Below are 15,415 nucleotides of genomic sequence, written 5' to 3'. Positions count from 1 at the left end.
CAAATTTGACGATTTCGGTTGACCAGTTAACATTAGAATCAGTATAGAAAACGAAATTTTCGTTACTCTGGCACCTATGGTAAAGGGAATTAGCTAGCATGAGATCAGATAACTGAAGTTATCATACTCTTAATACAATAAAGCCACATGTGATATCCAGTGATCGGAATTGAAGAAGTTAAGTATAAAATTTCTTTTTTTACCGTTTATTTTCTAAACATTCCAAAACATAAGTTGTCTCATGTTTATTTTTTAAATGGTTAAAGTATTTAAATATGCAAGTGGCTATAGAAACACATCTTCAATATTATTTTTGAGACAATAATTTGTAGCAAACATTTTAATAGGAAATAATAATTTATCCACAATGTAGTGAAATGTCAATAAGTGATACTCGATAAACTTGAAAATTACAAAGAGGAAACTTAAAAAAGAAATTTATTTTAATACTTTGTTAATGAAACATTTTAGTCTATTGATGAGTATTTGAATCCTAATGAATTATTTAATTATTATTTTAATCAAAATGTTTTTAGTTTGTAGAATCATAATATTTATTGTATATTTGAATTTTATACAATTCTTATGCTCGTTATGTTTATATATTCATTTACTTATTTAGTTCGTATTCCTTAAGGCGCAGCATCGATGGTTACCATAAATTTATTTATCACCATGTATTTCAATGTATCTACTGTAACTTATGTTGACGAATAAATATATTTCAATTTGAATTTGCATTTGAGGAGCAAAAGAACCAGAATAACCGACATAGCCCAAAGAATTACAAAGCTCAAATGGCTTTGCTTATTCCCCCAGAACAGAAATAGACGGTGCCAAGAGTTCTTGGATGACGACCGCGGAAGAAGCAGTGTGGGCAGACCTACCACAAGATCAACTGATGACAATTGAAAGTTTTTTCCGCTGGGCGCAAGCAGTACAAGACCGGTCGTTGTGGCGTTCTATGGTGGAGGCCTGTGTCCAGCAGTGGATGACTTTCGGCTAAAATAATAATAATAATAATCATTTATTTCCAATCACAATGGTATTGATCTTATAATAGGTACATACAGAGGTTGCAATGACAACGTGTTTGACTGTTGCGGGAGAGCGGAACCTGTACTAGGATACCCTGTTTTACAATATTCCGACCCCCTACTTTCAGCCTCGATCAATGATGACAATGAGTGTACAGATTTTAACAAATACTCATTAATGTAACCTAAATTTTAAACCTTTGATCATACCTTCTGCATTTGCTAGATTTGGGAACAATAGGAATGCTAAGCTATCAAGTTACCCGCAGCGTAACCGGACAGGCCTACGCCAGCGCTTTGTGAAGCGACTGCGGAACAGCTACTATACGTTTGGTAGTCGTATCTGCAAAACAGAGGGTAAGCGTGTTGTGGAGTTTAATAAATTAATTAAATCTTGTAATAGTCATAGTGATTAGATATAGTAAATAGATTTACTACTGTTTATTACTACTACGAGATGTAGGAAATACCAGCGTACTTATTAATTACAAAATAAATATTCTAACTTGAGGTAATTACATTTTTTATTTAAAAAAAAATCGGCCTCAAAAATTTGTGGAACATTGCCAACCTATTTGCCAAGTTCATTGAAAGTGAGTGAAATCCAATAAACCGGATTCATCAACTAATTGCCACTCCTTAGGGCTGAAATATTTTCTTCAAATTTGAATGAGACCCCTTTCCAACAAAAAAGAATAATCGAAATCGGTTCCCATTATTAGTCGAATTAAGAACCTCCACCTTTTTTGAAATCGGTCAAAAAGACAGCTGAAGTACTGGAAGAAGTACGAAGTAACAATAAAGAACAATTAACAATTAAATATGCACACACGGATACAAAATGCGAGTCACCTTCCATTTTTATTCTTTAAAGGGCTAGAATACAAAAAAAAAGTTATCATCGAAAACATTTTACATTTTACAAATTCAAATCTTCAATACATATGTTTAGTATACCAATTTCAAAATTGCATAAAAGTTTTTGATCAATCAAACGTTGTTTAAACTTAAGGCATTTAATACTGAAAATGGAAGTCTGGAACTACGTGTTACGGGAAACAAATGTAAATTTACTGATTTTTATCAAAGAATACTGGACCAAAGCTTCCTGTTCAAACAGCGGGAACGATCTGAACACAATATGTTCGATTAATAAATCAAATACACGATTTATAAATCTACCAAATTATCCAACCTGCAAAAAAAGGTTTGGTTAACGTAGTACTGTAACAATAATTGTGAGGCTACTGTGGAAGTGCATACAAATTTTAGTCACGTAAAAGTGGCGCCTAGCACTGAGAGGCAAACACCACGGCTAAAGCAATTATTTACACTCCACTGTTGTTACTTCTCTCGCATTTTCGCCACCGATTCTGATTTCAACGTGTAAAATTACTCGGAAAATAGGTTTACAAACAATTTACGTCTCTCACGTCACTAACAATATCGCAAAAATGGAACTTTTTAAGAGTTTTTTTAGATGTTTCAATTTTTTGCTCATTTGGCAATAAACGTATGCAGTACATAACATAAAATTTCAGGATAATTCCTTTTGTCACGCATAAAATACCGCGTACGTTTCGCAGTGACATAAAATTTCAACAATAAAACCATGCGACAATAGACAGATAATAAGAGGCGCTATCACAGCACAATATCGGGCACAACACGTAAATTATCACGCTCTAGTGAACACTGAAAATAGACAAGGAGGAGCGAGCTTTATCCAATAATAATTCTCACTTGAATCGCTCTATTTGTTCGCCGCTCGCCGTCGCGCGATCTGATATTGAATATGGATAAAGTGAATTATATTCAGAGTGGCGGGCAGCGACTAGCGACGATTCAGAGAGTTCTAGGTAAGAGGATTACTTACAAGTTATAATTGGTTCTCGACACTCGAATGGGGAAAAAACCGAAGGTCGTTTAGAGCGCCTCTTAAGTCCCAGAGATAATGATCACTATTTTTAATTGAAATAAACTAAAGGTTTCATTTTAAGCCCAAGATTTATCCAGTTCCTTATTCGCGGTGTTAAATCTGTAACACTAGATTAATATTTTGGTACAATCGATGCCTTACGATTCCTAACCCTCTAGCAGACCTTTTGGTTGCGCGAGCCTTCTTATGCATTCAACAGAATCGTATAGGCATTTCAGCTTTAAGTTGAAATTTGTATTTATGCAACGTAATTAAAGACCCAATTGGCTTAAAACTTTCTTAAAACGTCGTTCACTGGGGATACAATAAGGAGGTCATACCAAAATGTATTTTACTAGTCACTGGTTAAAGGTTAAGTTTGTTGAACACTTTTCTTCCATGTGAACTCAAATCTTAGGATATGGACTGTAAACACATACTATTACGCTATACGAACGACCATTTCAATTCAGAAGTATTAGTAAGTACGTGACCACAGTCACAAATGGGTCATATTGTCAAAAGTTTTAAAATATGAGTGACATATTCACATTTAACTAAGTTTCGGGGAACGCAAGCAACGAATTGTTCTCATACGCGTCTCTACAAAGTCTAAGTGATAAACTGCTGTTCAAGTTTTAAGGGAACTATTTGACATAGGGCTCACCCAAATAGGCAACCGTACCTTATGTTTAACGAAACTAATTTATTGCCAAGACAAAGCGTTTTTATCATTAACTCATTTCGACTCATCCGAAGAACAGAGTCCGATGTGATTATACAACGAAAAGAGGATAATGCATAATCTCGTTATTCAAAATAAGGCCTAGTTATAGGTGTTTTCCGAACTTTATGTATTATTTCGTATGGGAAATATAAAATCGATCAATGATCGATTTTAGATTCACAGCTAAGAGCAGCGAACGAAATGTACAATGTCCTGAGAATAAGCAGTCTTGCACATAGGTCTTTGTTCTACGGATGAGTCGATTTAGACGACCCGCAGCCGGGCACGGGTTTCCTCTCAGGGTTTAGGTCATAGTCTGCGTTGGGGACTTCATACGTTTTCCGAGCGATATGAATCTTTTTCGACGTGAAAACGTCCTTCACCGAAAACCTCGTGGTAAATTTCAAATTAAATTTCGCACATAGATTCCGCAAAATTCAGAGGTATGAACCCGGATCCAAACCCACGGCCTCTGCTTTAGATGCGATAGGTCAAAACATTAAGCTACCAACGCTTTTGCCAAAAAAAAAAATAATACCAATTCGTCGTAAAATATGTACAACACAAAAAAAAATATTATGAATTTCCAGGAAATGGTAAAAGGAAATCAACAATGAAGGTCGCAGTTCTCCTCGGGGCCTAAAGAAATATTAAAGTTAAAACGGCGTAATTATAAACGTGGAATATGAAGAGCTCGTAATGAAAGAGAGCACATTCAAGTAATTGATACTGGCATAGCGATATTTCTCATTAAGTTCTAATAGTTGAGCATGTCGTAATTTTTAAAAGACCCTATAAAACTGAACGTTTGCAATAAGCTGGCGCAGTCGTTGAGGCACATACCAATACACTTGCTAATTTAATGATTTAAACCTATTTTATGGCACTAATAAAACTGCGTCAATAAAAGATAAAAAGGGCTAAATTCAACTATAATACACTGAAGTGTATGAAACTTAAATCCCAATATGATAGAAAAATTAAAAACGTTTTTCCAAAAAGAGTTTGACTATTCTCAAAGCTACGTTAACCCGTACGAATTTCATAAAGTGTTTTATTTTTTTTCAAGAGCTTATTTTCTTTTAGAAGATAGTTATCTTATACCCAAGTGGAGGTAACAATTAAAATTTGTAATAAAGTTACCTCTAAATCGCGTATATTTATTTTTTTCAAACAAACCAACGTTTCAAGCCCTTTACAGATCACATGACCAAGATTTTCAACATAGTTATAAAAGATGCAGTAGCAGTAGAGCTCCTTGTAATAGCAGTAGAACTTGTTGTGAAATAGTTCATCCAGGGTAGTACTGCCTCCGTGTCTATTTCTGCCGGCAAACAGTAATGTCAATATTAATGTGTTCCGGTTTTGAAGGGTAAGGGTGGTGGTGAAATTACAGGCACATGGGACTTGTCAACTTAAGTCTCAGGGTGACGGGCGCAGTGGCAGTGTCCCTCAAATGTTTGCGATTTAAAGCTCTGAGTGGCACTGCAATTGTTAGGATAGGCGTGTAGCTTACCTTCAGGTGCACGACTTACAGACAGGTCACTTAATATTATTTTTTAAAAAGTTATTAATTAAGGGCCTTATTTTCAAATAATTTTTAATGTATTTTAATTTCCTTTATAAATGAATAATCAATTTAATTTCATACAAAGTCAAATTGTTAAAATACAATATTTCGTAATACGTATGTATCGTAAATTGGAAAGTTCTGTGGAAAATTAAAAATAACGTATTTAACTAATAACTTTTGTAATTATATAATATGTTTATAAAAGTGGAGTGATTTGCATTAATATTCGCATAACTGGTTGATAACCACCATCTCACAAGTCCGTGATCGTGGGACCTGTAAAGGACCTGTAAAGGGCTGAAACGTTGGTTTGTTCAAAGAAACAAATGTACGCGATTTGGATACGAAAAAATAGTTTCATTTCATATGTGCAATCACGAAAACTCAAGAACTCGACAAATTGACCTCTGCTCGATTATAAATTAATGTCGAAAAGTGTTTTTATTCATCTAGACGATAAATTGTGAAAGTTATTACTGGGATCTAACATTGGTTTTCCAATATTTCAGCCGTTACGCTCACGCGTTTGTATTTTACAATACAATAATTGTCTTAAGTGTTTCCTCGCTCGGGACATACTACGGTATAATCACAATGGATGTCATTCAGATAGCTGAAGGAGGAACTTATTTCATAATATTCGCGTACGTCCTGTTAATTTTGTCATGTCAAAAGATAAAGAGTAACATGTTGAATTACTATAGTCTGCAGCGCGTTTTGAAGGAAGACTTTGAATACGTCAGTACTGCGAAGCCTAGTCACAGGTATATGTAACTTTCATGAAATTCTACTGATAAGTAGGTAATCGTATACACATCCACATTTTTTTTTTAGTTTCTATACTCAGTCCAACCATTTTTTTTAACTTTTGACAGCTCGAATTCTAACCTAATGGGTTTCGGATTCGATTTTTTAATAACAATCGATTTTATTTATGAAGAAGTTTAAACCGAGAATGTGAGCGGGTTCAAAAAAGAAGATATTGTCTGATTGGGATGAGGATTCAAGATTCCGGTTCATATGGAGAAAAATTCGACGATTTATTATAATAAACCATAAAGGTTTTTTTTATTTTAAATTTATAAGCACCTAAAATGTTATATTTGGACAGGTATTTTTAAATAAGATAACCATGATATTTGAAATTGTGTGTCCAACTTTATCATTACTTAGTTAATAATTTATTCACCTCATATTTCTCGACAAAACAAATTAAAATTCGAGAACCCTTATCTAGTACATATATTACATCTCAATATATTTTTACAATAAATCTGTATTATATATACACTAAATAAATGAAGAATAAGTCTCAGACATAAGTTTTCTTACTTACCTCAATTCATCTTTCGGAAAACGAAAGAAACTCCTCTCGTTGTCAGGCACTTATGTTCACATACAATGATGTTATATAATTGACGTACTAGTTTCTTAATTAATAAATGAAAACTATATTCAAATATCAAAGCCGTCTTAGCGTGATAACGGCTCGCCGACAACCTTGTTGCCGTTCAGTCAATGTGACCGTCAATGTGCGGGGCGTGGTGCGGTATCGAAAGCTAGGGAGGGGCGGAGAGTGTCCATTCTCGTTACTTTTTCATTCTCTGCTACTGGTATGTTTATTATGTTAAGTTTTTTCTATTTTAAAGTATTCGTCATCAGCTTACACGCATCCACTGCTGAACACTATTACCTACCTTGTTATATACATTACCTATTTTAGTCGCCAAGCAATAATGTTAGCATTACTGAGTTTTGATTTAGAAGGGTAATAGTACTGGTGAAATTACAGGCACAAAGAACTTGTCAACTTATGCCTCAACGTGATCGAGCCCAGTGGCAGTGTTCCTCAGATCTTTGCGATTTAAGGCTCTGAGTGGCACTGCAACTGCTATGGACAGCCGAATATCTTTCTAGATTAGTTTTGATTATAGTGTCCCTATCTACCGATCCGAGAGATAGGGAGTTCCGGGGAGACTGGGCTCCCCGGTAAGACCAGTGTACGACGGGTGTCCCCGCCGTGCCCTCCGCTGGTGGGCCCGGACTTGGGTATGGACTCGCCAGGGTTGTGGTTAGCTGCAGGAAAGAACACGTTCGTCTGCCCCGGTTGCATGTGGCTGGAGCATTCATCCCGCGCGCAGAAAGCGCGTCATAGACGTCTAGGTCTAGACGAGGGCCTAATGGTTAATGGGACTGTTATGGACAGAATAGATATGTAGCGTACCATTAGGCGCAGGACTTGTTCATCCCACTACTTAAAAAAAAGAACTCCCGGTCCAGTGCCGCCCGCATTCTGCCACTGTTGGCCACCATTCTCAGTTCCGTCCATCTTTCCGCAGGGCGTCTTACGCTACGTTTGCCTTACCATTTTCATTTATTATTACAGTAATATATATATTTATAGTTTTTACCCGATACCTGGCAAATATTATAAATTATAAGTTTTGGATGAATAACCAGATGTTTGTTACATTTAACTAATTTCAATTTGAATAAAGCTCCGACCGAATCTCATACTTTACATAATTACATGCAAATAGTTTATTTTTAGGGAAAGGTTCTACAAAAATGAAATGGAGACATGGAAGATGTGCTTACAAGCTGTTGTCTTCATAAGCGGTGGCTGCATTTCACTCTTCATAATAGCCTGTCTACTCCTCGTGTTCCATCTTGCCACCCATGAACCTGGAGATGGCAGTGTTAGACCTCTGTTATTCCCGATATGGATATTTGATTTGGATATGAGTAAAACGCCTTGTTATGAAATCGCGTTCATGTTTTCTAATTGGACCATTTTGACTGTTGCTTACGTCTATAGCTGTAAGTAAATCATCGACTGAAGTCATTTAAATGAGAAAAATTTTTTCCGGGAACAGTCAATTAAATAAGGTGATTCATGATTTTCTAACGTAAAATTCTTCAGGTTAATGAATGGCTTTGGTCAGATAATATAATTATAAAAATTATTGACATAATTCGCACCTCTAGTGAAACACAGACTAACTACCAAAAATTGTAATGACAAAACAATTTTAAAAACACAATTTAAACGGAAAAACATAAATACATTGTGCATACATTAAACTGACTCGGTGACCGAACGGTTACCATGACGGACCGCCACGCAGAGGCCCAGGTTCGATTTCCGGACCGGGAGAAATATTTGTATGGCCTACATTTATTTCTCTCGTCACTTTGGGTGTAATTTGTGGTTGTCTATGTGTGTATCTATGGTATCCGCTACACAGGGTTTCCCTAATGCGGGGCAACGTTGAGTGTGTGCGTTATTAAAAAAAATTAAAAGAAAAAATTCTTTCATTTTTCCACAGAGGGCGCAAACCTTATTGCCATATTTTCACATTCAACATCTCACGTCAAATGCAGCCCTAAACACAGAACTTTTAATTCGTTTTCTATAAATTTTACAAGTGTAAGTTAGTTCACGTTTTCATGAGAAGTTTGCAAATGCAACTCACTTACATGTTTATACTTGCATTTTTAACAGTCATGCTTCAGACACAAATACTTTGGGTAAGGGAGATAGCAGCAAAAGCGGATTTAATGATATACTGCATTGAAGATTTGATGGACGGAATCCAATATGCCGAAAATCCTGAAGATAAAGCGCGTTATGACATAATTCTCAAAACGCGATTCAAACGTATTATAAAGCAGCATCACTCAATGAACGAGTACGTGAAATTCTCAGAATGAGTCCATTAACTTTTAATTTACATCACATGAAACAACACACATTTTTACAAACTGCTAAGTTAAATATTGTTTTAGTTTGTTGCAGAATTTTGCCGGAGTGTTTAAGAAATTATTTATGTTCGAACAAAAACTTGGAGGCCCTGTTGTGTGTTTAACAGCGTTTGGAGTTTCTGAGGTTTTCCACCCAGTGATTTTTAATACTATTCTTTATTCATACTGTAAATATTATTTTAATATATTGTATTGTTACAGAAATTGAATAATGGTATATTTCACCCCGTTCTGTTCATTCTCTGCTTTACAACGGTCCTCGTGATGTTTATACCCAGCTACCTTTGCACTTTTCTTGGCATAAAAGTAAGCATTTAACATCATGAAGCTAAGTTTTGCCTGGAAAAAATATATTGTAAAAAGTTTTCTAAGTTTAAATCTCTGTGGCAGTATATGGCTAACCACAGAACTATAAATACAGTAGAAGTGTCTTCAAAGACAAACCGAAACACGAAACCAAGACCAAAACCGTAGCAAGAGAAACCGAAGAGAAGAACCGAAAGCAAGATTCAAATCTTGCTTTCGGTTGTTTTGACACTATTCTGTTTATGCATTGCATGCTCTTTTAGGTAGCTCCAATGAATCTGCTAAGAGTGAAAACATTTCACAGTTTGTCACTTTTACACGATTTTTATTAAAATATAAACCTCTTGCTTAAATATATCATTAAACTAACATAGCATCCGAAAGAGGTATAATTTACCTAATTAAATTGCTAACTACAAAACATTATTGTGTTTATTATATTTTACACAACATTTTTCTTCTTGAAAAATTACATAAGTCACTTACGAGATATTCACTCTAAGACGTCATTATAATACATTCTTCTATGCTTTTATAAAAGCATATTATATTATCTTATATGTAGCTTAAAAATTGCAGGTCTTATTATCTATATTTTGAATGCTATTCCAGATACGGTCGATATGTGACGCGTGCTGGGATACACCGTTATGGGATTCCTCCTGTTTCATAAGACCGTACTTTGTGCTGATCATGCAGCGCTGTCAAAGACCGCTTCCACTGCAAGCCCCGGGCTTCGAAGATATCTCTTTACAAACATTTTCAAGTGTAAGTAGTGATTTATTAAAATTAAGAACAACAAGTTTTGTGATAATAGTCGTATACATGATTTTTATGCATCATTTTTGCGAAGTATAACAAAACAAGTATGGTAACTGCATGCATACGCAGCAGCACGGCTATGTGTTGCACCCCCACTGCCCATGAGCGCCGATAATAGACCAACCAGAGGCGGCACGCCGACGAAAATGTGTCAGCGGCGGCGGCAGCGTTCCGACGTTGCGAGCGCGAAGATCACTGTTTGTGGCGACCATGAAACATATTTGTATAACGGTGCTTGTTTTTACAACCGTTATACAAATATTTTTTCAAAGGAAAAATAAAATAACGTACTTACTATAGTAATCAAATTTTTATCAGTTCGATTAGACACTCCGATTGTACGCACGTACACGCTTCCCTATTGTGTACGCGTAGTGAAAATAGCGACACCAGAAATTGACAAATTAATGTTTTAAACAAAACATCTTCGAATACAAAGTCACTAAGTTTTATCTTAGAAATGTCAATTTGTGGCGTCGCCATTTTCACTACGCACATACAATATGGAAGCGTGCGCGTGCGTACGATCGGAGCGCCTGAACTGAACTGAACGGCGCGCCGATTGCATTTGTCGGCGGCAGCGGGGCGTGCCGACGCGGCGCTCATATCTAGTACGCATACATTCGCATAGTTTCGCGACGCATTCACGTAGCATAGCGTTGGTCGTCTAACGCGCCTTTTATTATTATGCGAATGTATGTGTTCGCATATGGGTTGGACGTGCCCATGTGCATATGGGCCGCACTGCTGCGTACCTTATTATAGTTACTTATAGTTTTTGTGATCTTGACGAACTCAGCTAAGACTTTTTGTCTTATGTGATTCACTTGATAAATCAAGTGTAACGAATTGTGATTTCCGTCTACCCCACGTTGAGTCATTGAAAATGCTTTTTGAGTGAATTATGATCTTCCAGAAAATGGCCGGGGCTTATTCAATGTTCAACATGCTGCGACAGACAAATATAGGGGGAGGTGCTAAATAAGTACAAGACCATGGCGCAATAAGAATGAAATTAGCACTTTACTTGATTTTTGTATCATGGGTTTCATTTGCAGTAAAAAATAACGACGAAACGGTGAAACAAAATTCCAAGAAAATTATATCACTTTTGACTTCGTCGTAATCGAGTAACAGTAGTCATAAAAAATCACAAAAAATATGGAAATATATGGATTCAAGTATGGATTCTTACTTGGAAATTATAAGCCTATTCTTAATATAATAATAAGTATTACACTGTTATTACAATAATTTATTTTATTACACGGACTTATTCAATATTCATAATTACTAAATATTTTTATTATTTATAAATTTAATATTTATTAATGAATAAATTTCAAATCATTTTCATTGGAGGTATCGATACGTCAGAAGTACTTTTTTCACATGAAAGTCATAAAATTCATATGAACTACATGCACAGATATATATCTAGATAGACGCCGCAAGTACAGCAATTTGTATGACAACCGAGCGTACCACTTTTTATATATCGATCATGACCTCACGAGAACTATTTAGTGATGGGAAGCCTCCTTCCGCGCTAAATCGATTGATTGAACGGAATACACGTATTCCATTCAATTAATCGATTCAGGTATTCGTTGATTACAAGTAGTCGTGAAATATAAATATAATAGAAAAAATATCAAAACAAGATAGTCATGTACTTTATTAAAAATTGTTTTTATAAAATTTTGATTACTAAATAATTTACTTAATAATAATTTAACTTTAATTATTAATCAACTTCAAATATTAAAATTATTGTCTTTGAAATAATATAAGCTTATTATATAACTGTCTTTTTGTAATAGAAAACCTTATCGATTGACTTAAATAATGAAAATGCACGTCAATATATGAACTTGCAACTGCCTTAATTAAATTTACTAGATGATTTTCCGTCAGTGACTGATCAAATTGGTGAAAGGCAAGACAAATGAAAATGTTACTGCTGACAAAATATCTAAAATGTTACTTTTTTTATCAGAAGTTAATCAGAAGAGGTTTACTTAATGTCGGCCTCGTGCAAAGTTTTTGTGATTTGATCATGATATCTCGTATTTCTAACTCTGCTACTCTGCATATTTGGATAGCATCTTTGGTGGGATAAACTAGACCACCTTCGTCCTTGCTCTGAAGCGTAGAAGCGCCAACTAAGTGTTTTTCGATCGATTGATTGAACGGAATACGCGTAAACACGCGTATTCCATTCAATTAATCGATTCTAAATAGAATAATTTTTGTTTAGTAATAGTAGTTGTAATATTAATACAGTAGAAAAATACTAGAATAAGATAGTCTAGTCCTTTATTTTTTACTTTAAAAAAATCAGACTTTACTTTTTAATCGGCTTCAAATATTAAAATTATTCACCTTCCAGTAAAATGAGCTTATTATGTAACATCTTTTTGTAATAGAAGATCTTATCGATTTACTTAAATAATGAATACGCACCTCAATATATGAACTTGCGACTATCTTAATTAATTTTACTACTTGGTTTTCTGTTGGTAATTGATCAAATTGATGAATGGCAAGACAAATGAAAATGTTACTGCTGACAAAATATGGTAAAATGTTATTAATCAGAAAAGGTTTACTTAATGATGGCCTCGTGTGAAATTTTTGTTTTGTTTATTATTTCTCGGATTTCTAACTCTGCTTATTTGGATAGCATCTTAGGTGGGATAAATTACACCACCTTCGTCCTCGAAAGCAACGAACTCATTCTTATGACCAACTCCAGGTTTTTGTAAAGATAAAAAAGAAAAAGTAAAAACAAACAAGAGACAAAGACAAAGAAAAAAGAGAAAAAGAAAGCGCACTGTTAATTTTTTGCATTATATATTTTTTTCTATTACTTGTAATAATTAAATAATAGTAATAATTAACAAGTAATTATTTGCTCACTATATTCCGACATTTGAGGCAACGTGCTGCAAAAATTATCGAAATTACAGATACTACTGATAATAGATACTACAAAACTGAAAAAAAACGAAATGTTACTAATCATAAAAAAAGAGCTTTAGAATATTTTTATAATGTTGCTAAGGTCATAATAATTTTCGTCCCTTTGTTTTCAAAATCAATCAGAATCGAGAACAGTGTTGCCTAACGTCTAAATCACTAAATGTTAAATTTGGCCAAAAAAAGGTACAAGCGGCCGTACCCAAGAAACTGAATGCATTATTCAAAAGTGCGTTCGTTCGGTATTCACGACGTATTAACAAAGGATCACAAATATATCGCACCAAGTAAAAGCCGCAACGTATTACAAATCATGAGGCATACTGGGTTGCATATTTGTTTCCTCGAAATTCATACAAAACCAAAATAATTGTTTTTAAAATAAATTATGCATCTTCTGTTTACAAAATCACTTGTCCGTGGAAGGAAAGGTCCCTGTTTACCCGTTTACTCACAGTTATGGTCCTTTTGCAGTTTATAATTGCACAATTATGTATTTTTCGCGTTTTCGACTGATGTTTATCTACTATAACGCGAGCGCGTTCTGAAGTGTAGCAGTGGCAAGTAAGTGAATTTCACTTACTTTGGGCACACGAAGTGCGTACACTTGCGGCGTCTTTCTAGATATATGTCTGTGACTACATGCAATTGTATAACTTTCCTATTTAGCATAAAAAAGTTATCGACTTCTTCTTGTCGTATCGATAGCATACACTATAATGCTTGCCATCGGAGTAAGGTACTCTGATTGTTGAGTGAAAGGAATGATACGTCGTGCGGGGACGCACCTTTCGTGCACCCCGATCGACTAATATCAGTTAATGTCGTAAAATTTTTAAACCACTCTCCTACAATTTGTCAAATTGCAGATGTGATAAACACAAATGCTGCGAATAAACAATAATGTAAAGTCATATTTTAATAAAATTAAAAATATAATCTTTTCATTATAATTTGAATAAAAATGTAACCCATTAACAGCTAAATATAGAACTTGTTTGTATTTGTAACTAATACAATTAGTGCTGCGACAGTGCATTGCGGTGCGTTATTTTGTATTTAAAAGTTTGTAATGCGTCTCAGCCAGTACTGGTACGTATGTACCATAGCTTAAGACGATCGATTTCTAAGTAACACCAAGTCTGATACAACCCTTATGCGCGCTCTAGGATAAGGCTGCGGTTCCGCCAGAGACGTGCGAGGTAGCCAGGCGGTGCTTGGATGCGTAACGAAGCTGTGTAACTGAGCAGTGCGAGCATGAGTAGCGGACTCTTTTCAGCTCTGCGCGGGTAGGGTGCGAAGCGGTGGTGTGTACGGAGGCGACGGCGAGCTCGCGTTCCTTGCACACGTTCCTCACTCGCATCCCTCGCACTCATTCCTCGCATACGTCTCTCGCTTTTTTGTATATACAAATTCTTATTTCCGCTAACACTTTCCACCAGAGCTGCGCTATGCGAGGCTAGGAACATGAAGTAATCCTATTGATGGATTTTTTCCTCGCACACCACTTAGCTACCTCGCACATCTCTGGTGGAAACGCAGCCTAAGGCCGGAGCGGTGTATTCTTCGGGCAGCCACCCATTTATTGGCAACATGCTTTGTACACATTGTCAACGGTAAAGTTATCGATAGCGATCCATAATAATGCTCAATCTATTACTTTGGGCACGCTGAGGCCATGCTTGCGGTGAACAGACAGTAATAAGATTATATTATAAACGTACACAGCACCAGTAGACCTCCTTATGAAAGAGTTCGTCCAAGGAAGTACAGAACGAACAGAGCTACAGAACGAACCAGCAGACTTTAAGAATTCTTCTGTTACATTTCCATCATTTTTTATTTAGTAATGAAAGCATTTCGGTTTTGAAAGGTAATGGTGCTGGTGAAATTACAGGCACATGGGACTTCATGTCACCTGATGTCTCGGGGTGATAGGTGCAGTGGCAGTGCCCCTCAGTTCTTGATCTTGCGATCTCAAGCCCTGTGTGGTACTGCAACTATTATGGACAGGCGTGTAGTTTACCATCAGGCGCACGACTTGTTCGTCCCGTGACTTGATATTATAAAAAAACACCTATTTATAAATCTGTATTTGCATAATATCTGCCCGCCTCTATTATCGAGTTCTTAGGTTTTCGCATTTGTTATACATAGAAAATAAAACTATTTTTACGTGTCTAAATCGCGTATATTTGTTTTTTCGAACAAACCAACAGTTCGAGGGCTTTGCAGGCTTAATAATAGGGGTTAAAGTATGAAATTGCCGATTTGTACTGAAAATC

At 35.6% G+C, this 15,415-nt stretch overlaps 1 protein-coding gene across 1 annotated transcript; it reads left to right on the top strand.

Annotated features, from left to right (window-relative positions):
- Nucleotides 1–4,650: 4,650 nt before the first annotated feature.
- LOC113232033 lies at nt 4,651–11,133 on the top strand. Its single transcript, XM_026466658.1, has 8 exons — nt 4,651–4,796; nt 5,765–6,019; nt 7,807–8,075; nt 8,761–8,947; nt 9,045–9,144; nt 9,222–9,326; nt 9,939–10,094; nt 11,065–11,133. Exons 1-8 carry the CDS (start codon nt 4,651–4,653, stop codon nt 11,131–11,133), a joined length of 1,287 nt encoding a protein of 428 aa, XP_026322443.1.
- The last annotated feature ends 4,282 nt before the right edge of the window (nt 11,134–15,415 follow it).

This window comes from Hyposmocoma kahamanoa, unplaced genomic scaffold (assembly GCF_003589595.1).
Source record: "Hyposmocoma kahamanoa isolate Upper Pololo Valley unplaced genomic scaffold, ASM358959v1 66, whole genome shotgun sequence".
Lineage (NCBI taxonomy): Eukaryota > Metazoa > Arthropoda > Insecta > Lepidoptera > Cosmopterigidae > Hyposmocoma > Hyposmocoma kahamanoa.
The sequence above is the reverse complement of the archived record's forward strand: the minus strand, read 5'-3'. Positions and strand labels throughout refer to the sequence as shown.